At 40.9% G+C, this 24562-nt stretch overlaps 1 protein-coding gene across 1 annotated transcript in view; it reads right to left on the bottom strand.

Moving 5' to 3' along the window:
• The window catches only part of ptprja (protein tyrosine phosphatase receptor type Ja), a 213651-nt gene that overhangs the window by 82656 nt on the left and 106433 nt on the right, over positions 1-24562 (bottom strand). The window contains exons 15-18 of the mRNA XM_072592047.1: positions 18990-19265; positions 15934-16206; positions 11836-12102; positions 8034-8309 (exon numbers count right to left, since the gene is read on the bottom strand). Coding sequence (XP_072448148.1) covers positions 8034-8309; positions 11836-12102; positions 15934-16206; positions 18990-19265 — 1092 coding nt within the window. The remainder of the gene's footprint in view (positions 1-8033; positions 8310-11835; positions 12103-15933; positions 16207-18989; positions 19266-24562) is intronic.

Genomic DNA, 24562 nt, shown 5'->3' with positions numbered 1-24562 from the left:
TGCTCCTCTGTAATATGGACATTTTTCAAGATATCACCATCTATTTCCCTTCATTCTATACCTTACATGTCCTTTTCCACAGTAAGCACTGATGCAAAATACTCGCTTGGTATCTCCCGCATCTTCACACAAACGCTGTCTTGGGCTGATCTTTGAGGGGCCCTATTCTTTCCCTAGTTACCCTTTTGTCCTCAATCTATTTTTAAAACTCCTTTGGATTCTCTTTAATTCTTTTGCCAAACTATCTCATGTCCCCCTTTTGCCCTCCTGACTTCCCTCTTAAGTATCCTCGTTCTGCCTTTATACTCTATAAGGAAATCACACGATCTATCTTGTCTATATTTGACATATACTTCCTTCTTTATGTTAACCAAACCCTCAATTTAGAACATAGAACAGTACAACACAGAACAGGCCCTTCAGCCCACGATGTTGTGCCGACCACTGATCCTCATTGTTGCACCCTCAAATTTCTGTGACCATATGCATGTCCAGGAGTCTCTTAAAATGTCCCCAGTGACCCTGCCTCCACAACTGCTGCTGGCAACACATTCCATGCTCTCACAACTCTCTGTGTAAAGAACCCACCTCTAACATCCCCTCTATACTTTCCTCCAACCAGCTTAAAACTATGACCCCTCGTGTTAGTCATTTCTGCCCTGGGAAATAGTCTCTGGCTATCGACTCTATCTATGCCTCTCATTATCTTGTATACCTCAATTAGGTCCCCTCTTCTCCTCCTTTTCTCCAATGAAAAAAGTCCAAGCTCAGTCAACCTCTCCTCATAAGATAAGCCCTCCAGTCCAGGCAGCATCCTGGTAAACCTCCTCTGAACCCTCTCCAAAGCATCCACATCTTTCCTATAATAGGGTGACCAGAACTGGACGCAGTATTCCAAGTGCGGTCTAACTAAAGTTTTATAGAGCTGCAACAAGATCTCACGACTCTTAAACTCAATCCCCCTGATAATGAAAGCCAAAACACCATATGCTTTCTTAACAACCCTGTCCACTTGGGTGGTCATTTTAAGGGATCTATGTACCTGCACACTAAGATCCCCCTGTTCCTCCACACTGCCAAGAATCCTATCCTTAATCCTGTACTCAGCTTTCAAATTCGACCTTCCAAAATACATCACCTTGCATTTATCCAGGTTGAACTCCATCTGCCACCTCTCAGCCCATCTCTGCATCCTGTCAATGTCCCGCTGCAGCCTACAACAGCCCTCTATACTGTCAATGATACCTCCAACCTTTGTGTCATCTGCAAACTTGCTGACCCATCCTTCAATCCCCTCATCCAAGTGATTAATAAAAATTACAAACAATAGAGGCCCAAGGACAGAGCCCTGTGGAACACCACTCACCACAGACTTCCAGGCAGAATGTTTTCCTTCTACTACCACTTGCTGTCTTCTGTTGACCAGCCAATTCCGTATCCAGACAGCTATGTTCCCCTGAATCCCATTCCTCCTGACCTTCTGAATAAGCCTACCATGGGGAACCTTATCAAATGCCTTGCTGAAGTCCATATACACCACATCCACAGCTCGACCCTCATCAACCTTTCTAGTCACATCTTCAAAGAACTCGATAAGGTTTGTGAGGCATGACCTGCCCCTCACAAAGCCGTGTTGACTGCATTTAATCAAGCCATGTTCTTCCAGATGGTCATAAATCCTATCCCTCAGAATCCTTTCTAACACCTTGCAGACAACAGACGTGAGACTTACTGGTCTGTAATTGCTGGGGATTTCCCGATTTCCTTTCTTGAAGAGAGGAATTACATTTGCCTATCTCCAGTCCTCAGGTACGACTCCAGTGGAGAGCGAGGATGCAAAGATCTTTGCAAGTGGCGAAGCATTTGCATTTCTCCCTTCCCAAAGCAGCCGAGGACAAATCTGGTCCGGGCCTGGTGACTTGTCAATCTTAATGTTTGACAAAATTTTCAGCACATCAGCTTCCTCTATCCATTCCAGCATGCACACCTGCTCTTCAAAGGCTTCATTCACTACAAAGTTCGTTTTTTTCATAAAGACAGAAGCAAAAAAGTCTTTTAGGGCCTCCCCTACCTCCTCAGACTCCACACACAAATTCCCAATGCTATCCCTGATTGGCCCTACTCTTTCTTTGACCATTCTCTTATTCCTCACATAAGTGTTAAATGCCTTTGTGTTCTCCCTAGTCCGTTCTGCCAAGCCTTTCTCGTGCCCCCTCCTGGCTCTCCTCAGACAAATTTCTTTTGTCTTCCAGCATTCTCTATACCTACCAGCATTTCCTTTCACCCTAACAAGAATATACAGTCCCTGGACTCTCGTTATCTCATTTCTGAAGGCTTCCCATTTTCCAGCTGCCCCTTTACCTGCGAAAATCTGCCCTCAATCAGCTTTTGAAAGTTCTTGCCTTATACCGTCAAAATCGGCCTTTCTCCAATTTAGAACTTCAACTTTTGGTCTATCTTTTTCCATCTCAATTTTAAAATTATTTGAATTATGGTTGCTGGCCCCCAAGTACTCCCCCACTGATACCTCAGGCATCTATCCTGCCTTATTCCTCAAGAGTAGGTCAAGTTTTGCATCTTCTCTAGTCAGTACATCCACATATTGAATCAGAAAATTTTCTTGTGCACACTTAACAAATTCCTCTCCATCTAAACCCTTAACACTATGGCAGTCCCAGTCTATGTTTGGAAAGTTTAAATCCCCTACCATAACCACCCAATTATTCTTACAGATAACGGAGATCTCCTTACAAATCGGTTTCTCAATTTCACTCTGACTATTGGAGTCTATAATACAATCCTAGTAAGGTGATCATTCTTTTCTAATTTCTTAGTTCCTTCCCTGGATGTATTTTGGGGAATATCTTCCCTCAGCATAGCTGTAATGCTGTCCTTTATCAAAAATGCCACTCCCCCTCCTCTCTTGCCTCCTTTTCTATCCTTCCTGTAGCATTTGTATCCTGGAACATTAAGCTGCCAGTCCTGCCCACCCCTGAGCCATGTTTCTGTAATTGCTAGGATATCCCAGTCCGATGTTCCTAACCATGCCCTGAGTTCATTTGCCTTCCCTGTTAGGCCCCTTGCATTGAAGTAAATGCAATTTAATTTATTAGTCTTACCTGGATTTGAGAATTTTGTTTTTTTAAAAAGAACCAGTTGCAGATGACTAAAAAGCTAATTAAAAAGGGAGAAAACTGATTATGAAAGTAAATTAGCGAGAATTTTTTTAAAAAAGCAATGCTTCTATGGGTATATAAAAAGAGAGTAACTACAATGAAAATAAGACCACTGGAAGACTAGGAAATTGATTACAGAGAACAGGAAAATGGCAGATAATTGAGACCAATATTTTGCATCAGTTTTCACTGTGCAGGACACAATAAACATCCTAAAAATAACAGATTAGCAGTGTGATAATGGAAGGGATGATCTTGTAACAATTTTTATCATAAGGGACACAAGTATTTGACAAATTAATGGCAACTAAAGACAGACCGGTTGCCAGAACCTGATGATCTGCATCCACGAGTTTGAAAGGAAATGGCTGCAGAAATATTGGAAGCATTGGGTAAAATATTCCAAAACTCACTGGATTCCAAATGGATTGCAAAACCTAAGTAGTGATTGTAACATCAACCAGTTAGACTTCATAGAATAGGAGTTCCCTGATTGGGCTCGACTAACAACCACAATCAAGGAACCTTGGCTGACAGTTAAGAACAAGTGTGTCAGACATCCTGTTCACTCAGAGCTGGCCATGTGTGAGCTGGATCAGTGTGAAGGATTCTCCACGTGTAAATAAAGGGTGATTTGGTGAGAAGATACTAGCCTTTATGGAGTATATTTCGGCTATAATGACATCTCTGTATAAAAAAGGGAGAAGATTGAAAGCAGGAAACTTTATCGCACAAGCTCCTGGTGTCGAGGATAATATTACCATGGATTGAAGATTTGTTAACACACACAAGCCAGAATTAAGATTAAGAGGGGTGGCGCAGTGGCTCAGCGGTTAGCACTGCTGCCTCACAGCGCCATGGACCCGGGTTCAATTCCCGCCTCGGGCAACTGTCTGTGTGGAGTTTGCACATTCTCCCAGTGTCTGCGTGGGTTTCCTCCGGGTACTCCGGTTTCCTCCCACAGTCCAAAGATGTGCAGGTTAGGTGAATTGGCCATGTTAAATTGCCAGTAGTGTTAGTCAGGCGAATGGGTCTGGGTGTGTTGCTTCTTCAGAGAGTCAGTGCGGGCTTGTTGGGCCGAAGGGCCTGTTTGTATACTGTAGGGAATCTAATCTATAAAAAAAATTAATCAAGCTTTCTGGTTGGAAAGACAAGACTTCCTCAAGGATCAATCGTAGGGACTCACTTATGTATACCGCTTTAGATTCTGTTGGGGATTGGGACTGACCAGGGGAGAGCTACAACCGCCAGGTCTCTGGGACTGAGCCTGGCTCTGTGGCTCAGAAGAGTAGGAAGGAGAACAGGAGAGCGAAAGCGATAGATGATTCAATGGTTAGAGGAAAAGACAGGAGATTCTGTGGTCATGAACAAGGCTCCTGGATGGATCAGGGTGCCAGGGTCAGGATGTCCCAGGCTGTCAAGTCTAGAGGATTCTTAAGGGGGAGGGGGAGTAGTTAGAAGTTGTGGCACACATCAGTACCAATGACATAGCTAGAAAAAGGGATGAGAATCTGAAAAGTGAATAAATGGAGTTAGGTTGGAAACTGAAAGGCAGGATGAGCAGAGTCGTAATCTCAGGAATGGTACAGGTGCTATGTGCTAGTTAGGCTAGGAACAGAAAGCGAGTGAAGCTGAACACATGGCTGCAAATCTGGTATAGGAGGGAAGGCTTCAGATATGTGGATCATTGGGATATCTTCTGGGGAAGGTGGGTCCTGTATGAGGAGGAAGGGTTGCACCTGAACTGGAGGGGTACCAATACCCTGAGCGGGAGGTTCGCTAGAGCTCTTCGGGAGGGTTTTAAGCTACTTTAGTAGGGGGATGGGAACCGGAGCTATGGATCAGAAGATGGGGAAGCTGGTGAACAGGCAGATATAGCGATCAGAGAGACTGTGAGGAAGAATAACAGTTGATAGGACAAAGTTGCAGTCAATGTGCTGGGTTGAAGTAAGTCTATTTTAACACAAGAAATGTCAGCAAGGAGGGTGATGAACTTAGAGCATGGATCAGTACTTGGAGCTACAATGTTGTGCCCATTACTGAGAATTGGATATGGCAGGGGCAGGAATGATTGTTAGATGTGCCGGGGTTTAGATGCTTCAAAACAAATAGGAATGGAGGTAAAAGAGGTGGGGGAGTGGCATTGCTAATCAGCGATAATATCATGGCTGCAGAAAGGAAGGTCATTGAGGATTGTTTGTCTATTGAGTCATTATGGGTGGAAGTCAGAAACAGCAAAGGAGCAGTCATCTTATTGGGAGCGCAGCTGCCATCCACATCCACACCAGCCCCCCACCTCCACCAACCCAATAGCAACAGAGACACAGAGGACGACATTGTGAGGCAGATTTTGGAAAGGTGCAGAAGTAACAGGCTTGTTGCCATGGGTGACTTCAACTTCCCTCATATTGATTGGAGCCTCCTTAGTGCAAATAGCTTGGATGGAGCAGATTTTGTCAGTGAGTCCAAGGAAGGATTCTTGAATCTATGTCAGTAGGTCGACAAGAGGGGCATTGGTGCTTGCCACAAACCAGGTCAGGTGTCAGATCTCTTGGTGATTGAGCACTTCAGTGATAGTGATCACAACTCCCTGACCTTAACCACAGACATGGAGAGGGATAGGAGCTGGCAGTATGATAACATATTTAACTGGGGGAGGAGGAATTACAATGCTATTAGTCAGGAACCATGGAGCATACATTGGGAGCAGATATTCTGAGGAAAATGCATGACAGAAATGTGAAGGTGGTTTAGGGAGCACTTGCTGCGAGTGCTGGATAGGTTTGTCCCACTGAGTCAAGAAAGGGATGGTAGGGTGAAGGAACCTTGGATGACAAGATATGTGAAACATCTAGTCAAGAGGAAGAAGGAAACTTACTTAAAGTTGAGGGAGCAAGGATCAGACAGGGTTCTGGTGGGTTACAAGGTAGCCAGGAAGGAACTGAAGAATGGACTTCAGAGAGCTAGAAGAGGGCATGAAAAAGCCTTGGCGGGTAGAATTAAGGAAAACCCGAAGGCGTTCTACACTGATGTGAGAAACAAGAGGATGGACAGAGTGAGGGTAGGGCCGATCAGAGATAAGGGAAGGAACTTATGCCTGGATTTGGAGGAGGTAGGGAAAGTTCTTAAAGAATACTTTGCTTCAGTACTCATTACTGAGAGGGACCTCGTTGTTTGTGAGGACAACATGTCAGATATATTTGGGACATTTAAGTAACTCTTGAATAGGTACATGGATGATAACAAAATGGATGGTATGTAGGTTGGTTTGATCTTGGAGTAGAATAAAAGGTCGGTACAACATCAAGGGCCATGCTGTGCTGTACTGTTCTTTGTTCTATTTACTATCTGCATTAAATTACTTGGGGGACAGGGCAGACTGTAATGTATCTGATACAAAATATAGGTAATAGGGCACACTGTGATGGGTACTTGAGGAATTTGCAAGGTCATATAGATAAGCTTGAGAGAGTGGTCAAAAACACAGCAAAGTTTAACTTAGGGAAGTATTAAGCAATGCACTTTGGTAGGAAGAATCAACATATAGACGATTATTGAAATGAAGAGAAACTCCAAAAAAGTACTTCAGAGAGGGATGAAGGTATTCTTGTACATTAAACATAAAATGGTAGGATGCAGGTATAGAAAGTAATTGAGGAGACAAATTGATTTTAACCTTTATTGTTAGCGAGTTAGAGTTTAGAAGCAGGGAAGTCTTGTTACAACAGTCGAGAATGTTGGTGAAGCTGCATCTAAGGCAGTGTATATGCTTTTAATCCCCCCGTTTCAGAAAGGAAATACTGGCTACGGAGCCTGTTTAAGTGAATCATCGGGCTTAACCCTAGGGTGCAAGGCTTGATTTATCAAGTAGTATTAAACAGATTAGGTTTTATACATTAAGGTTTAGGATAATGAGGCTTGCTCTTGTTGAAGGATATAAGACAGTGAGGGGGCTTTACAGGGTAGATGCTCAAAAGATGTTTCCAAAGTGGGGCAGTCTCAAACTAGGGAACATAATAAGAGAACAGTCATTTAAAACAGAGATGCAAAGGAATTCTTCTTTCATAAGGTGGTGGTTGTCTGGAATTCTCCATTCCACAGAGCTAGGTTACTGGAAATATTTAAAGAGGACATAGATGGATTTTTGAAATGTCAGGGAGTTGAAAGCTGTAAGGAGCTAGAATGAAAGAGGAGTTGAGGCCAGGGGCAGCTCAGCCATGATCTTACAGAGTGGCAGGGCACGCTTGAGGAGATGTGTGGCCTACTCCCCATCCTATTTCTCATGTTTTCATTCCTGATCTAGAAATCCTCAACAACAAGACTGAATGAAAAACTGTAAAACCTTCACTTTACCTGTACTGATATTCCTCATCATGATGAGCACAAACTTTTCCAAATTAGAAATAAAACAAAATATTTTACAAGATATCGCCATGTACAAAGATAACTAAACAGTGGCTAAAAACATCTTAAGGTATGGCTGTCCACCACCAAGAAACCTCATATTTGATTCAGGATTTGTGCTGCGTTTATCTGGGATAACAACAAGGCCACTGAATCTTATTTCGAGGAAAATTCCATTCTGGTTACGTGCTTGTTACTGGATTACTCCAGCTGGAATATGCAGTTGGATAGATTGCAAGTTGACAGCATGTTGGACTTAGATGTATTATTCCCCCACACTCACTGACCAGACACACAAATGACAAATGGTTACTTGGACAGTGTACAGGGAGGCTGTCCAGATCTTTGGACCCAGTGAGAGATACCCTACCAGGAGGCAGGATGAAAAATTATGAAAGGGAAGATTTTATACCCAATGTACTTTTATGAGGCATAAAACACTGTAGCACTTACTTGTGTAGCTCGATGCCATCACAGGATCAGCTGATATGTTATCAGCTACCAGGGTGATAATGGTGAACGAATAATTAGTTCCAGGGATCAAGCTATCCACAGTAGCATTTTCATCTGTTACAATTTCACTTCTACTGTCACTGGAAGATGCTTCAATTCTCTTGGTCTCAACCTTATATGAATACTCATTTCTATATTCTAGTGGTTGGGACCAATTCAAAGTTATGGAGCTTGTGGTAACACTGACAATCTGTACATTCCTCACTGGGTTTGGCTCTGTTAAAAAAATGCATTTTCATTTTGTTAATTGATCAGTAAGCTATAGAAAATAATTATTCAAGTAAACCAGTTATTGGGGATAACGTCAAACATAAGCAATGGCGCACAAAATGGCATCACCCACCTTAAGAAACCAAGACCTATAAACACAAAGGCAGACATACCAGCAGTGCTTCATCGGAGACTCTCACTGATGATGTTACCTAGTATGGTGACCAAACGTCTGAAAAAACCTTCCAGCTCAGCGAGCTAGCTTACATACTTATCACCAGCCTGAGCTACAAATATTCTCAAAAATCGCTATTTGCACAGATACTGAAGTCAGCAGTGAATGAATGCTGCCAGCTGTTCATTAAAGGTATGGTTTCCCACCTTCTTTGCGCTGAACTTTGACAGTGCAGTACAGGGCCCAATAACAGGTTAACTGTATGGTGCAATCCCAAGTCATGAACTATGGCCATCGTTAATACTAGAAACATTATCTGCCTAAAATGGTTTTAGGAAAGGTAAAAAGATGGCCAAAGTGGACACGTAACCAGGTTGATGCAAGCTCATGAAAGCAAAAGACAGTCTGAGCTGAAACTAACATCTTATCAAAAGGCATGGAAATTCAATTAGGTGAAAAAATCTTTCATCTCTTATTTTTGATTTTGTCTTTCTGAAAGTTTCACATACTAGGATTAAAGTGGGCTGCAGATTATCCAGTTTGAATGAAGCAATGATACCACATATGGGAATGCATAACTGAGCAGTATTTCAGAAAAGTGTAAGAACATGGACTCATTACTCACTCCCTTCATTTCCTTCTGAACACCTTAAAAGCCACCAATGGTGACAGAAACAGAAACACAGCATACCCATTCATCATGAGCTGAAGGTTTCTATAAACATCCTATTTAGGATATAAACGACAATGGTTTCAGGTACAATTAATCAAACTTGAAGACTCTAAGAATTTTATATATAGCATATTCTTCATCTTACAGTGCAAGACACTCTCCCCCTTTTTAAACTTTATAGCTGTGTTTGTGTACGTGTTTGATGTTACATTTGATTATCTTTCCTTGAGGTTAATAAGTAATAAAAATCCTCTTACACATAATAAATCCTAGTAATCGGTTCATTAATTTTGGCTGCTACGACATCTTACTTGAAGTGTGACATAGCTATATGCTTAGAAGAATTTAAAATATTTGTTGCGACTGGCTGATGGGGCTAAAAAGAGGTGAGCAGTTCACACCTTGTCACCTGGCTATTACACCCTACCTTGGCTGTTTCGAGGTACTCCATCTGAATTCTGTGGCAATTAGGATATTAATTGCCAAGTGATTGGTGTTTCCAAAGGGACACCTCCAAGAGCAGCCTAATTGGAGGGCTAGCAGGTCTTCAGTCCCAGAAGTGCTAATGGGAGAGATGACCACTGCCAGCAGTGTACCTAGCTGAGACTAAACACATTGGATGCTGCTCTCAGACCAAGGCGTTTGGGGTTGGGATTGTTTAGGCAGGCCACAGTGTGGATGGAGGACAAGTGTTTCAGTGAGATCATTAGGGAATTTGACCCTTGATGATGTATAGTAAAGAATTAGCTAGATCTATAAATACAGACAAATCAACAGATAAATAGTAAGCAACATCAGTAGTTGTCTAAGAGATCACACGATTAGGAGACTCTGAAGAGAAATGTGGTTGTTCAGATTTTGTGCTGAGTGTAATAGGTTAGATAGTTTATAGGATGTTCAATAAGCAGTCATCTTACAAAGAACTTAAACTGCAGACATTTTTCTTAAGGTTGCATTGAGCATCCAAGATTACCAACACAATAACTGAGCTCCTGGGGAAAGCCAGATTATTAGATATATTCAATGTAAATTATTGAATGCATTAAAGTTGTAACAACTTACTTTTACTGAAAGTTAAAAGTTAAACCTGGGAAAGTCCTAGGAATGGGAGCTGTCACTTTAGGAAGGTAGACTAATCACCAGGTGGTCAAAAAACATGAAAGGGATCATTAGTCCTGATCAGTTAGTGCCTTTGACCAGTACAGTGTACACTTCATGCATAATAGAAACCAGATTAGAGGTCTTGGAAGATTTCACATCTCAGCAGGGAACATGAACAAGCAGTAGAGAGGAGTGTGACAATAAATGACTTGATAAACAGAGCAAATACTGGGGGTCCAGAACATCAGGTCCACATCCTGTTTAGTTGCGTCAGAAACTTGCACATTTCAACGAGATTCCCTCTCATTCTTCCCAATCTCTCCTCATACAACAAAACTCAGCCCAGGAATCAGTCTTATGCTGCACTCTGTCACTGGCATGTATAGGTTTTCTTTGGTAAGGAGTCTAAAACTGCACACAATACCAGAGGTATAGACTCGCCAAGGCCCCATACAGCTGTAATAAGACTTCCTTCCTTCCTCCTGAGCTCTAACTGTCTTGCAATAAGGCCACATACTATTTGCCTTTCAAACTGCCTGCTTGGTCAATGACCAGTATACAAGGCCCCTTTGTACATCAACTTTTCTCAATGTATTACCATTTAAATATCTCTCAGCCATTCTGTTTTTCCTGCCAAAGTGAACAACTTCATATTTTTCCAACATTACAGTGAATCGTAAAATCCCTACAGTGTGGAAGCAGGCCATTCAGCCCATTAGGTCCACACCAACCCTCCAAATAGCATCTGACCTAGACTTATCCCTCAATCCTATCCCTGTAATCCTGTATTCCCATGGGATATCCCTGCACACTAAGAGCAATTTAGCATGACCAATCCACCTATCCAACACATCCTAGGACTGTGGAAGGAACCTGGAGGAAACTCGTGCAGACATGGAATGAATGCACAATTGCACAGAGACAGTCGCCCAAGGCTGGAATTGAACCTAGGTCCCTGGTGCTGTGCAGCAGCAGTGCTAACCACTAAGCCACCGTGCCACCTATGAATGTGTCTGCCATGCAATTGCCCACTCACTCAACTTGTCTAAATTGCCTTGAAGCCTCTTTACTTACCCCTCACAGACCCACCTAGCTTTATCTTGGCAGCGAACTTTTAAATAACACATTCGATTCCTGGGAGTTAGGAAGAATTTAGGACGAAATGGGAAACAACTCAGAATGAAATCACAGAATCCCTACAGTGTGGAAAGGGATCCATTTGGCCAAACAAATCTGCAATTCCACTCTGAAGAGCATCCTACCCAGCCCCAGTCCATATCCTTAGCCCCATAACCTTACATTTGCCATGGCTGATCCACCTATCCTGCACATCCCTGGACACTATCGGCAATTTAGCACGGCCAATCCACATTACCTGTACATCTTTGAACTGTGGGAGGAACCTGGAGCACTGGGAGGAAACCAATGCAGACACTGGGAAATCAATGCCAACTCCACATAGTCACTCAGGGTTGGAATGGAACCTGGATTCCTGGTGCTTTAAGGCAGCATTGCAAACCTCTGAGTGACTGTACCGCCCAATTCACTTCTCAGAACAAAACTGCTTTGGTAATTACACTTACTTGTGTATTGAGTTGTTTTCACAAATCCACTCTGCAAATCACCAGGTCCAATGGTCGCCACAGAAATGCTATAATTAGTTCCAGAAGTAAGATTTGAAATTGTGGCGGAGTTTGTATTTGCTGTTATTGACTCAGTATTGGAATCATCTCTGTAGGTGACGTTGAAAGTATAATGTCCGTCTTCCATGTCTGCAGGCGCGCCCCAGTTTAGTGAGATAGAATTAGTGTTGAAGTTGGTCACAGTGATACTTCCAGGAATACTGGGAACTGCATGGGGGTAATAAAAGATGCAAAACAGTCACTCTCACTGTCACTAACATTTCCAGGTTCCTGATTATTGTGCCTCTGAATTACTTTGCAAAAGTTTTTCTACACTACATGCAAGTTGTCTTCATTTTGGGAAAGTGTGCATACAACATGTCGGAAGAGAAGAGCCAAGAGATTTCTCACATTTTCTTGGAGCCCCATGAAGAGATTGAAGTTGCCATGAGAGTTAGAGTGGGCGATGAAATCGGGATTTCCATTGGTTATTTAAACAGGGAAACTTGCGGAACCAGAAGGAACACTTCTCCTGGTTCACAGTGTTGTTACCTGATAGATACAGGAGGTTTTGAAAGATATCTACTAGGATCTCAGGCCTCTGTGGGTTAAAATTATCTTCTTAAAAACTTGTCCAAATGGAGGCATACAGCCTCAAAAACTATTATTCATTGAACTGGCCCCTGATAGAGATCGCACTGCCTATACCTTGTGACACACCTCTGACAGGATTTGAGATTTTTAAAAACATTTTTGGCAATTAAAATGACCCCTGACATTGTGTTTTTACGGGTTTCTGTAAGGTTTCTACTAACAGCCCTAGCATCTGCATTATCAAGAAACCCATATTGTGTATTCAAAACTACCTGTGTGATGCTGTGAATATAATCTATCAGTTTCGGTGTTGGAGTGGAAATGTGAAAATATCAGAAAACAAATGCACGACATATTCTTTTGAAATTTCTTCTGACAACATTGAAACAAATGCGAAAATGATGAATGTTGGGATTTCATGTCGCCCTTTTGATGAGTTTTCATGCCAATATTTACACAAGTTAAAATCAAAACTTTATGATTCAACATTATTAGTACCACTGGAGTTCAGATGCTACTTTGCAATAAAGGCTTTTGGGATAAAGTATACAACATATTGCTTTTGTCAAATAATTTAATGAAAACAGAGCTTTCATCAGCAATTCATACGCAACGTTCAGTGTCTTGGTCTAAAATTTGTCCGCTAAATTTTATGGAAGCGTGAAGTGGGAGAAAAAACAATAGGAAAGTAGTGGATGACAACAGGCAATTGATTATAGTGAAGAGAACAGATGGACGTAAAGTAGTGGAAAACAGGACTGCTTCTTTTGTTGACAATAGTCTATCTAGAGCTTTCACCACAGGGATTTCTCCAGTTCGATTATGAAACTTCATAAATTTTAAATTGTACTACACCAAGATGGAACCTGATGGCATCTTCAAGGAATATATTTTTCCCCAATGGTCAATAAAATCTACAATGGATAACAGGAACCACAATGTCAAAAACAAGAATAACAACTTGTATTTATTATAGTGCTTTTACAAAGTACTCCCAGGACCTCACCAAACAAAAATTGAAACTTGGTCAATTTGGTTTGGTCAGCTTGCATGAAATTTGAGGTTCCCCAGGATTACTGCATTATTTTCATCATATACTCTCCCAATTCCTTCAATTATGACTGGATCAATACTATCAAGAACTTGTAAACTACTCAAACTACTTTTTTCCTGTTGTTTCTTATTTGACATTTTGAATTCAGATTCTCTGTCTCTATTTCTACTTATCCTGTATTATCTGACTTGTTGCATAAGCTTTTTCACTTTCTTGTCTCTTCTAACAGTCAAACATCCTGGAATATTTCATGCTCAGCATTCAAATGTTGTCTATCAGACTGAACCAATTTCTCTGCACTGGTATAATTAATTAATCTACCTTGTTATGAATCCAATGTTACACTCTGTCATATGGAATAATGTAAAGCAGGGATACCCACAAGATTAGAATTAAACATTGCAGTCATACAGTCATACTTGTAGTTCATTCCACATATGATGCACGCTCTGTGTAAAGTCATAGAGTCAACAATTCATAGAGTCATCAAAGATCCTAGAAAATTTCAGCACTGGAGGAAATTACAAGATTGACAAAGTCATGAATTTGAAAATAAGAGAGAGACTTTTGCAATCAAGGCACTGTAAGGCTAGTAGTCAAGGTAGGTTAGAAATCTAATAGATATTGATGCGTGCGGTGATGCGAGTTAGTAAGCCAGAATGGCATTTAATCCCATGCTTCATCCCTGAAGGGCTTATGCCTGAAATGTTGATTCTCCTGCTCTCTAGATGCTGCCTGACCTGCTAAGCGCCACACTCTCAACCCATATTTCACCTCACGCTGTTGGAACCAATCTGAGCCACATCAGCCATCCAGCTAAGACAGTCAAGCTTACACTTGCTCCACCCATTGACCAAGGAGTCGAAGTTGCTGTAGAAATATTTTCACTTTGAAACACTTTTACATTAGGCTATGGCGCCAGACCTCTGGGCAGAGATGGGAGGTGGCTCCAATTTATTTTCATCACATGTCTGACTGGGAATGTCTCCAATTCTTAGGAACTCCTATTGTTGAGAGATGGAAGGATTTATAGGGTGATATTGAACTTTCCTTGGCCATCATGTTTTGGAGTGGGACTTGAACCTAGAGTAAAATGGTTAGCCATTGTGCTACAAAAGCTCTAATCCAAAATAAATTGTAAGTAAAATTCACTCCAGAAGACCCAATAGGTGGAATCTTAGCTACAGCGTGTCATAATAAATACTCTGGAGGTGCTTCTGTGCTCATTCTGATAATTTTGTTGTGCAGAAAAGCCAACTCACAATAATTAGTTTGTGCATTTGAGCTAGTTTAGAGGTTCCAATGTGGGGGTGAGAATGACAGTAGAATAAGGAATGCTGTGGTCCAATCAAGGATGATGTATATTTCCTTATTTACTCTGGCTAAAACAGCAATGAAGTTTAGGAGTAAACAAATATTTTGTACACCCAGTTGCTAGTTGCTGGCATACAATGCCAAATTTCATGTGGTGCTTGTTTAGGCTGTCATATTGTAAGTTCCATACTGCTGTTCCATGATGGTTGGTTAGCAATCCTGTAGAAAAAAAGTCAGTGGCTAAAATTATGTGAAATTTGTTTGTACTAAATTAGCATAGGATGCTGCTGTGTTATTTTGCTAAATCCACAGATTCTGGGGGGCTCATGGTCCTGAAGCTGTAAGCATTTGTGAAGAAATTTATCAACAGTAAATATTTTGGCATTGGAAATATCGTAGCAGAGCTCATTTATTCAAATGATTGATCTTTTGTTGTCATAAAACCTCCACACAAAGATCCCACTTCAGTGACTTTGTTCTCTGAAGAAGGCATTACATGTAGCATCCTACATGAGTGAAAACTTAAACGCTTTCTAGCTCAGGATGTTGCCAAGGTTGGGGGATTTGAGCTATAGGCAGAGGTTGAATAGGCTGGGGCTGTTTTCCCTGGAGCGTCAGAGACTGAGGGGTGAACTTAGAGGTTTATAAAATGATATGGGGCATTGGATAGGATAAATAGACAAGGTCTTTTCCGTGGGGTGGGGGAGTCCAGAACTAGAGGGCATAGGTTAAGGGTGAGAGGGGAAAGATATTAAAGAGACTTAAGGGGCAACTATTTTACAGAGAGTGGCATGTGTATGGAAGTGGTGGAGGCTGGTACAATTGCAACATTTAAAAGGCATCTGGATGGGTATATAATAGGAGGAGTTTGGAGGGATATGGGCCAGGTGCTGGCAGGTGGGACTAGACTGCTTTGGGATATCTGGTCAGCATGGACGAGTTGGACCGAAGGGTCTGTTTCCGTGCTGTACATCTCTATGACTCTTGGTAGATGGTAAATTCTTGTTAATTTTTATAATTTCTAAGAAGGTGAAAACCTTTGCCATATTACAGTTAAATGGATTCAATCCAAACTGATTCTCAGTCATTCCACTCACCTGTTCTACCAAGCTTATTTTCAGAAGATACATTGAAAGGTCCACTGCTTGTAATCACAGTGACGTTGTACTCTCGCCCAGGTTGAAGATCGATGAATGTTATCGGCATTGTAGAATCCGTACTGTCGGTTTGCTGTTTTAAACTTCTGATATCTTGAACAAAGACAAAGAATTTCTCCACATTGCCGGATGGAGAAACCCAGGAGACAATCAAAGTGTTGGTTGTGCCATTATTCTCAACTGTAATATTCTCTGCCGGTATTTGGACAGGTCCTGTATGGATGAGAGAATAGGTTTAGAATCTTTAACCAGTAGAATGCGAGCTGCAGCTCAATGAAGTGTTGAGCTTTTGGATAATCTGGAGGAGGATTGCAATTTTTACTTGTACTCGTTAGAAAACCACTCACTCCAATTGACGGAAGGTGAAGAAACTTAGGATTATACAGAAGCTTCAGGATCAATCACAATGAAGTACATTGCCTGCATCAGCTGGATTTTCGCTGGTGGAAGGTTATGAACAACCTTGTATGAACCAGCAACGCAATGTAAAAATGCAGGAGCAAAGGGATAGTATATAAACAGAAATGGTTTTATTCCTACTTTATAAGGTTTTTGCAGATTTCAACCAGAATACTGGGCAGAACCTTCCACGACACAGTATGATGTGGATTCTATCGAGAAAGTTGGGAGAATCACAAGATCAGAAGTGCGGAACTTCTCACTATCAAGAACAAGAAGTCCCATTTTCCAACCAAGTGTTGAATGGCAAGAAGAGATTCTCACTGGTGAGCAGCGAGCAGGCTTTTTGAATGCAATAGCATCCCAACATTATCTAATCTCACTGTACGGACGCACAATATACACACCAATTCCTGGGATGGCAGGACTGATGCATGAAGTCCTATGGTTTCCTCAAACTTGGAGAGGCAAAGACTAACAGGGCAATTGTTGTGCTGAACATCTCCATCCGACTTTCTTTCCAAATGCTCTAATCTCACCTCCATCAGAAAGTTCAAGGGAAGCCAGATTAACCACTTTTCCGACTCAGGCATCCCAATGAGTTCAACGATGAGGTCACAACCCATTCTCCCATTATTTTGAGCAGCAGATGCTATGGCCGTTTACAATAACATTCTGAGACACATTTATTTTTCTTCACTGTTCCATTGCCAGCCCCTCTGACATCATTCCTTGTAGTCATGTAAACAGACTTGCCTTCCAGCTAATCACAAACCTTCCCTTTGGTTCTTTTCACATCATCCAACAGTCCCTCTTTATCTCCTCACTTGTTTTAAACATGACAACTCTAATGTTTACCAGCTTTGCTGAAAAGTCATTGAACTGAAATGATAAATCTGCCCTAATGTAGGGTCACTGACTCGAAATGTTAACTATACTTTGTCTCTCCAGATGCTACCAGACTTGCTGAGCTTTTCCAGCCATTGCTGGTTTTGATAAATCTGCTTCCCCTTGTCATAAATGCTGCCAGCTTGCTGAGTATTGTGAACAACTTCTATTTGTCATTTGTGTGTAATGCTTTCAGCATGTTCCATGACACTTCACAGCCAACTCCTTTTTATAAAGGTAATCAATATTTTAGCAAATACATGCAGTCAGTTTTGCATTTGGTAAAATCCAAAACTGAAGATGACAAGCCGATTTGGCCAGAGCCCTGGAATAACAACTTTTGTTTGTTTATTAGAGAATTACTCTGGTATTTTTGAAGCCCTCCTGAATAAAGCAAGAGACACATCGCAAGAGTGAAAGACATACAGTGAGAGTGAAAAATGGAGAAAATGAGAGAGAGTGATAGACTCCAATCAGTCCATGCTGGTCATTTTCCCAAAATAAACTAGTCCCACCTCCTTGTGCTTCGCCCATGTCACTCCAAACCTTCTCTATTCATGAAATTATCCAAATGTCTGTTTTAGATAGATCAAAGATAGAATCCTACAGTGTGGAAACAGGCCATTTGGCCCTATAAGTCCGCACTGACCCTCCGAAGAGTAACCCACCCAGACCCATCCCACTACTACTCTGCATTTACCCCTAACTTATGCACCTAACCCACACGTCCCTGAACACTATGGGCAATTTTACCACGGCCAATTCACCTAACCTACACATATTTAAATGCTGTAACTGTACGTGCATCCACCACTTCCTCCGGCAGTTCATTCCACACACGAACCACTTCTGTGTGTAAAAAAAAAAGTTGCCTCTCATGTCCTTTTCTCCTCTCACTATAAAAAATGCCCCCTACTTTTGAACTCACCCACACTAGGCAAAAGACCCTCGTCATTCATCTTAACCATGCCCTTCACAGTTTTATAAACCTCAAAAAAGGTCACCCCTCAACTTGCTAAGTCTATTTCCATAATCTCACACCCTTCATTCCCAGCAGCATCCTTGTACATCTTTTCTGAACCCTCTCCAGTTTAATAATATCTTTCCTATAGCAGGGCGACCAGAACTGCACACAGTATTCCAGAAGAGGCCTCACCAATGTCCTATACAACCTCAACATGATGTCCCAATTCCTATACTCAAAGGACTGAGCAATGAAGACGGAGAAAGAGAGAAGTTCCAGTTATACACTGAAGCTAGATTAAGTCATATACTCAAACATTGCAATCAAGTTTGAATAAACAACATTCTGAATAAAGACTATAGTGCTTTTTAGTAAGCCAGGTTGATACTTTGAATAATTTAACCATCAAAGCTGGACTTTCGACACATACCCAAATTGTATACACATGGGCGTTTTATTTTTCCTTAAAACCTATTTTGGTTGAGGTATCATGGTGCAATAAATCAACCAGAAAAATAAAACTTAAAGTTAGCTCTATCCAAAGCAAAGTGGTGAAATTTTGATACTTCAAAGACTTTATACAGAATTCGTATTACTTGTGAAGCGATCAATAAAGGTAACAACTGATACAGAAAGCAGCCTCAATGTTTCATGCAATCAGTAAACTAGTGATCATAGAAATGGTAACGATTACGTAAGTATTTTTATTCAGATATCATTTGACGTACCTAAGATAAACACTTACTTGTGTAGTTAGATATTGTCACTGAATCTGACTGAGTCCCATCTGCTGCCAGTGTTATTACGGTAAAATTGTACTCTGTTCCAGACGTCAGTCCTTTTACAGTAGCATTCTCACTTGGCACAGTTATGCTTCCATTATCACCCGAAGGGGCTGGGTTTCCCTTGGTCAGCACCATGTACTCATAGTCTTCCTTAAAATCTGGTGGTCGATTCCAATTCAGGGTTACAAAGTTGGTGCCAGCTTCCACCACCATCACATCCTGTACTTCATTGGGTTCTGTTGAAACAGTTACCCCACTTCTTTGAATAAACAGTTGCTTACAGCAGTGTGCCAGAAACATCTCACACAAACTTCCTTCAAACCAGAAAACTTGACAAGGGAAATTAAAGTATAATGCACTAGATATCCAAGGTTCAAAAGCATATAAAAAAGGAAAAGCTACATGTAGCAATTCTGAGGCATTTGTATTAAAAAGATTTTAGGAGAAAATGAAAATCAAGAAGCACGGTGGCAGCAGATGACATTCATGATGTGGAGATACAATAGGAATGGGAAAGAGGCGATGACAGGGGAAAATATTAAAAGATAAGCATTAATCATAGCATAATCACTTCAACTACATATTACTCTATAATCACACAAATAATTATTTATCCTTGGAAAGAAAATGTAAGGATTAAATATTTAGAAGTAATTTGGATGAGCAGAAAGAAAACGAGCAGACACCATTGTTTCAATAGGTGAAAAAATGCAAAATGCTGCTCAACTGTAGGAAGACCAATTCTGTGGCAGTCATTGCGAAGGTTAGGTAAAAACAATGACTGCAGATGCTGGAAACCAGATTCTGGATTAGTGGTGCTGGAAAAGCACAGCAGTTCAGGCAGCATCCGAGGAGCAGTAAAATCGACGTTTCGGGCAAAAGCCCTTCATCAGGAAGGTTAGGACTTCCAGTGTAAAATGGTTACTGATGCCAAGTGAAGGGAATGGGAAGGAGGTCAGATTCTTGGTGAAAAACACACAAGTGCAATAAGGAGCATACTTCTTGACAGTTATAATCCTATTCCATCACATATTTTAGCTACATAACTGAAACAGTTTAAGTTCTCATCCTCAAATTTTCCCTTCTCTTACGATATCAGAGGTAAATTGCATAATGCTGCAATCCCTTCATTCCTGTAACACCAACCTGCACTTGGCATTCCACATGAAACCTCACTCCTTTCAGCACATTCTCAGTGGCCTCCTTCCAAGCCTTTATAATCGATGGTGCAAAATACCAGCCATAATATGCTGATGTCAAACTGCAGGTATTAAGGGTCTTTGTCTCCAAGGAACATCACCAGTAGCAGCTCGTAGAGCCTGGTAGTTTAATGTAACACCCATTGACCACAGTGTGGATAAGAAGAATGTATTTTCCTCAGCAGCAAGGTCAATAATCAGTGCACATTGATTTGGTAGAAATAATTGAAAAGCAGAAGTTGGTAGAAGGATGCAAGAGGAATGGAAAGGGCACAACCTATTTGGCTAGAGTTAAGGAACAAAAAATTTGCAATTACTTCATGCAGTATATAAGGGATAGATGAACAAATCTGTACGGAAACTTGAGAGGTGTAATTATAGTTACAGTAGAGGAATATTAATAATCCAAAAATAAACTTGAATACTGGGAGTGAAAAGGGGAAAGAGGCAAAAGTCCTAAAGTATTGTAAGAAGAAATGTTTACAGTAGAATGTTTCAAGCCCAATGAAAAAGATACGGTGCTACACCTGGTTCTACTGAGGTAGGCCAAGTTGATCAAATGCTAGCAGGAGAACATTTAGGGAACAGTGTATTATATGAGAAGGATGGAAAAGGACAAAGACCAATAACAAAGAATAATTAACAAAAGGAAAACCAATTTAATGGATCTAGCCTAGTAAACTGGAACCAAACATTGGCAGGCAAAGATGTCACTGAACAATGAGCTGCCTTTAAAAAGAAAACAGTTCAGGTACAGTCCAGGTCAAAGGAGTAAGCTTGGGCAAATAAATCCAGCTCTACTTGGATGATAAAAATGGGAATTGAGAGGAAGGAGAAAAAGTGTGTTTATGACAGAATCAGGCAGATGATACAAGTTGGGACCAGGCTGAATATAGAAGACTGAGCAGGGGATCAAGAAAAGTGTAGAGAGATTACAAGATCAGACAAGTAAGTAGCACAGCAAAGAAAGAAAAGATCTTCTGCAGACACTCCTAAATAATAACCTCAAAATCTCATTATGTGGTTAATGATATGCCATTGCCATAGGTCTTATTCAATAATGCAACTTTACCATTTAGTGGCATTTCACTGTCAAATGATCTTTTCTACAGAAGCTATCGTGAAAGACATAAGACCAACTGGTGCCCAGTCAAGAGGAAGCAATAATTAAATAAGCATCCACAGGTCTTCAGAATGAAGCAGCAACTCTGGAAGTAACCAGTCCTCTAAGTACTATAAGGGCTGCGATAATTGTACTAATCTTTCCACACCAGTTGCTGAAAACACAGATTGAGGTCAGCCCACAGGCCATCACCATCTGGCACCATTTTGAATAATCAGATCAGCAAGAAATGTGAGATCTCCAGTGTTTGTACCAATGGTCAATGGACTTTGGAAATGGTGGGTTTGGAACTACATTCAGTTTAATGGTGTCACAAAGTTGGTGTGTAGAGATGGTAAAATAGTAAAATGGGGGAAGAGTATTGTATCATCACTTTAAGAGAAAATGCTTTGCATGCTGAGAGATTTAAAATTGAATGTCTGTGGGTAAGCAGCTGCGGGTGCTTGAATTGACTCAACGTATTAAAAAGCCGTTCAGTTAGCAGGCAATATTTTTACCCAGACAATAGCTTAATTTCGGCCAATTCATTTAAAAAAGGCACTTGGAGACTAAGGACCAATTAAATTCAAATCTGATGGTGTTGACAACATGAAACCAATCACATAACAAGAATTTGATATGTCATAGGTGGTATATAACAGAGAGTCAACTGGACAGAGAGGAGATTCTGGATTAGTGGTGCTGGAAGAGCACAGCAGTTCAGGCAGCATCCAAATAGCTTCGAAATCGACGTTTCGGGCAAAAGCCCTTCATCAGGAATAAAGGCAGTGAGCCTGAAGCGTGGAGAGATAAGCTAGAGGAGGGTGGGGGTGGGGAGAAAGCAGCATAGAGTACAATGGGTGAGTGGGGGAGGGGATGAAGGTGATAGGTCAAGGAGGAGAGGGTGGAGTGGATAGGTGGAAAAGAAGATAGGCAGGTAGGACAAGTCCGGGCAAGTCAAGGGGACAGTTACTGAGCTGGAAGTTTAGAACTAGGGTGAGGTGGGGGAAGGGGAAATGAGGAAACTGTTGAAGTCTACATTGATGCCCTGGGGTTGAAGTGTTCCGAGGCAGAAAATGAGGCGTTCTTCCTCCAGGCGTCTGGTAGTGAGGGAGCAGCGGTGAAGGAGGCCCACGACCTCCATGTCCTCGGCAGAGTGGGAGGGGGAGTTGGACAGAGAGGAGAGCCAACTGTCATCTGAAGGGGTGAGAATGAAGTGCCATCTGAGAGAGAAATACCAGGCTCGCACAAGAAATCCCCATGCTCTCTAAAAAGTACTGTCTATCTATAAAGGCACATTTAACGAATATTCTTGACACTAGAAAACAACTGAGAAGGCATTTTGGAAAGAAGATGACGAAAAAAGATACAGAAAGTTGAGGAGGATCAATTCTGTGTGAACTTTGACAGACTAAGTTTTAATTTATTGTCCTTATAAATTAGGTTGATAGAAATGGGACCTATGTTATTGAAATAGCACACCTAAAGATGCTGAGGTCAAATCCCTTTGCTAATTAAAACCAAACATCCAGAAAAGCTTGCCTTACCTTGCAATTTGCTAGAAGTTTGAGTGAGTGAAAGAGAATGCCTAATTTCCACTATTTGAAGAAAGAATAACAATTTATTTTCCGAACTCTAATAGTAAACATTAAACAAAGCTACTAACAAATGGAACATTCTTTCCCCTAACTAACCACTATCCCTTAACTGAACACAATTCTATTAATATGCTGCTCCAACACGATTATTAAACGTTACATTAACTTAATTTCTCAAAGTCCACACAGTCTCTTATGCTGTCTTCCTTCTGGTCTCCTGATTTTGCTGTCTTCTCCCTGAATCTTTTACTTTCTTTTTACTGCGTGTGTTTTTTTTTTACAGGAAACGGTACTTTTTGATACATAGTACCTTCCGAAATTTCTTTGAAAGCAAGATGTTTATTTCTTTGGATGCCCTTTGCTCTCCAGTTTTAAGGCAGTTGCTCTGCGGTTCAGTAGCAGTTGCTCTGCCCAATTTTCAAAATGCCCTTTTTTAAATACCCCCAACATCATTGCCTCTCATTGGTTGGATGCTGTCAATACAATAAATTCAAACTAAATTGGGTTTTAATATCCTGGGCATAATTTAAATTAATTGGTTAAATTTGAATTGTCATAACAGCAACTAAAATTCAGGTATCCACTTAACAGCCATTTGCTGCATGTATCTATTTTAGAACAGCCCATCTCTTGGCTGTTCTGTTCTGGCAGCTATGGCTGTGCTTTAAATTTACTTCAAAATTCAGAAAACGCTTCCTATCTTAAGGTGAGCATATACTCCCTCAACTTCATAACATCTCTCCCCTTAAGAAAAAATGAACCATCGAAATGAAAAGATGGCTTCATTTGGTTTCTCTAATTCTTCATGCCATTACTATGAAATACATCTGTCATTAATCTAAGTTATTCCTCTCATATTAATTCCGCACACATATATAACATTGCAATCGCTACGGTCTAACCTCATATACATTTTCTAAATCCACAATAACACATCTGCAATCACATTTTTACGACCTGCAACATGTACATTTTATAAAGTAAATGTCTGTAACATAAGACTCTAATGAAATAGTCTCATATTTTTAATTTTAAATGTTTCCAAAATCATGAGAGGGTTGTCATCAGTGTATACAACAGTCTCCGACACATTGGCCAATATGAAACTCAATAGTTTTTTTTTCGATGGAGGAGTATTTTCTCAGGTGGATATTGAGTTACTTTGAAAAGTAGCCAATTGGCCATTCAATTGTCATCTCCCAGCATCAATACAGCTTCAACCCCGATATCGCTAGCATCGACTGCAATTTTTAAGGGTTTCAAAATATTTGGTGTCGCTAAAACTATTGCAATGGTTAATATGGCTTTTAAATTCTCAAATGCCTCCTGGCATTGTTCTGTCCACCGAAATTTCACGTTCTTCTTTAGTAAATCCATCAGCAGTGTCACCATGCTGAAATTTAGTACAAACTTCGAGTAGAACCTGCTTCGTCCCCAAAATCGATGCACCTTTTTATTCCGGGATGGTTGTTGAAATTCTTCAATGGCCTTCATCTTCACATTCCTTGGGGTCATCCTTCCATATCTGATGTTCTATCACAAGGGTATCAGGTAATTAGGAAGGATAGGCTGGAAGGTAAGGGAGGTGGGGTCATGCTCTTAATTAAGAGCGAGATTAGGGCGATAGGAAGAGA

The sequence above is a fragment of the Chiloscyllium punctatum genome, chromosome 22 (genome assembly GCF_047496795.1).
Source record: "Chiloscyllium punctatum isolate Juve2018m chromosome 22, sChiPun1.3, whole genome shotgun sequence".
Classification (NCBI taxonomy): domain Eukaryota; kingdom Metazoa; phylum Chordata; class Chondrichthyes; order Orectolobiformes; family Hemiscylliidae; genus Chiloscyllium; species Chiloscyllium punctatum.
Note: the sequence above shows the minus strand (reverse complement) of the source record. Positions and strands in the feature narration are given on the sequence as shown.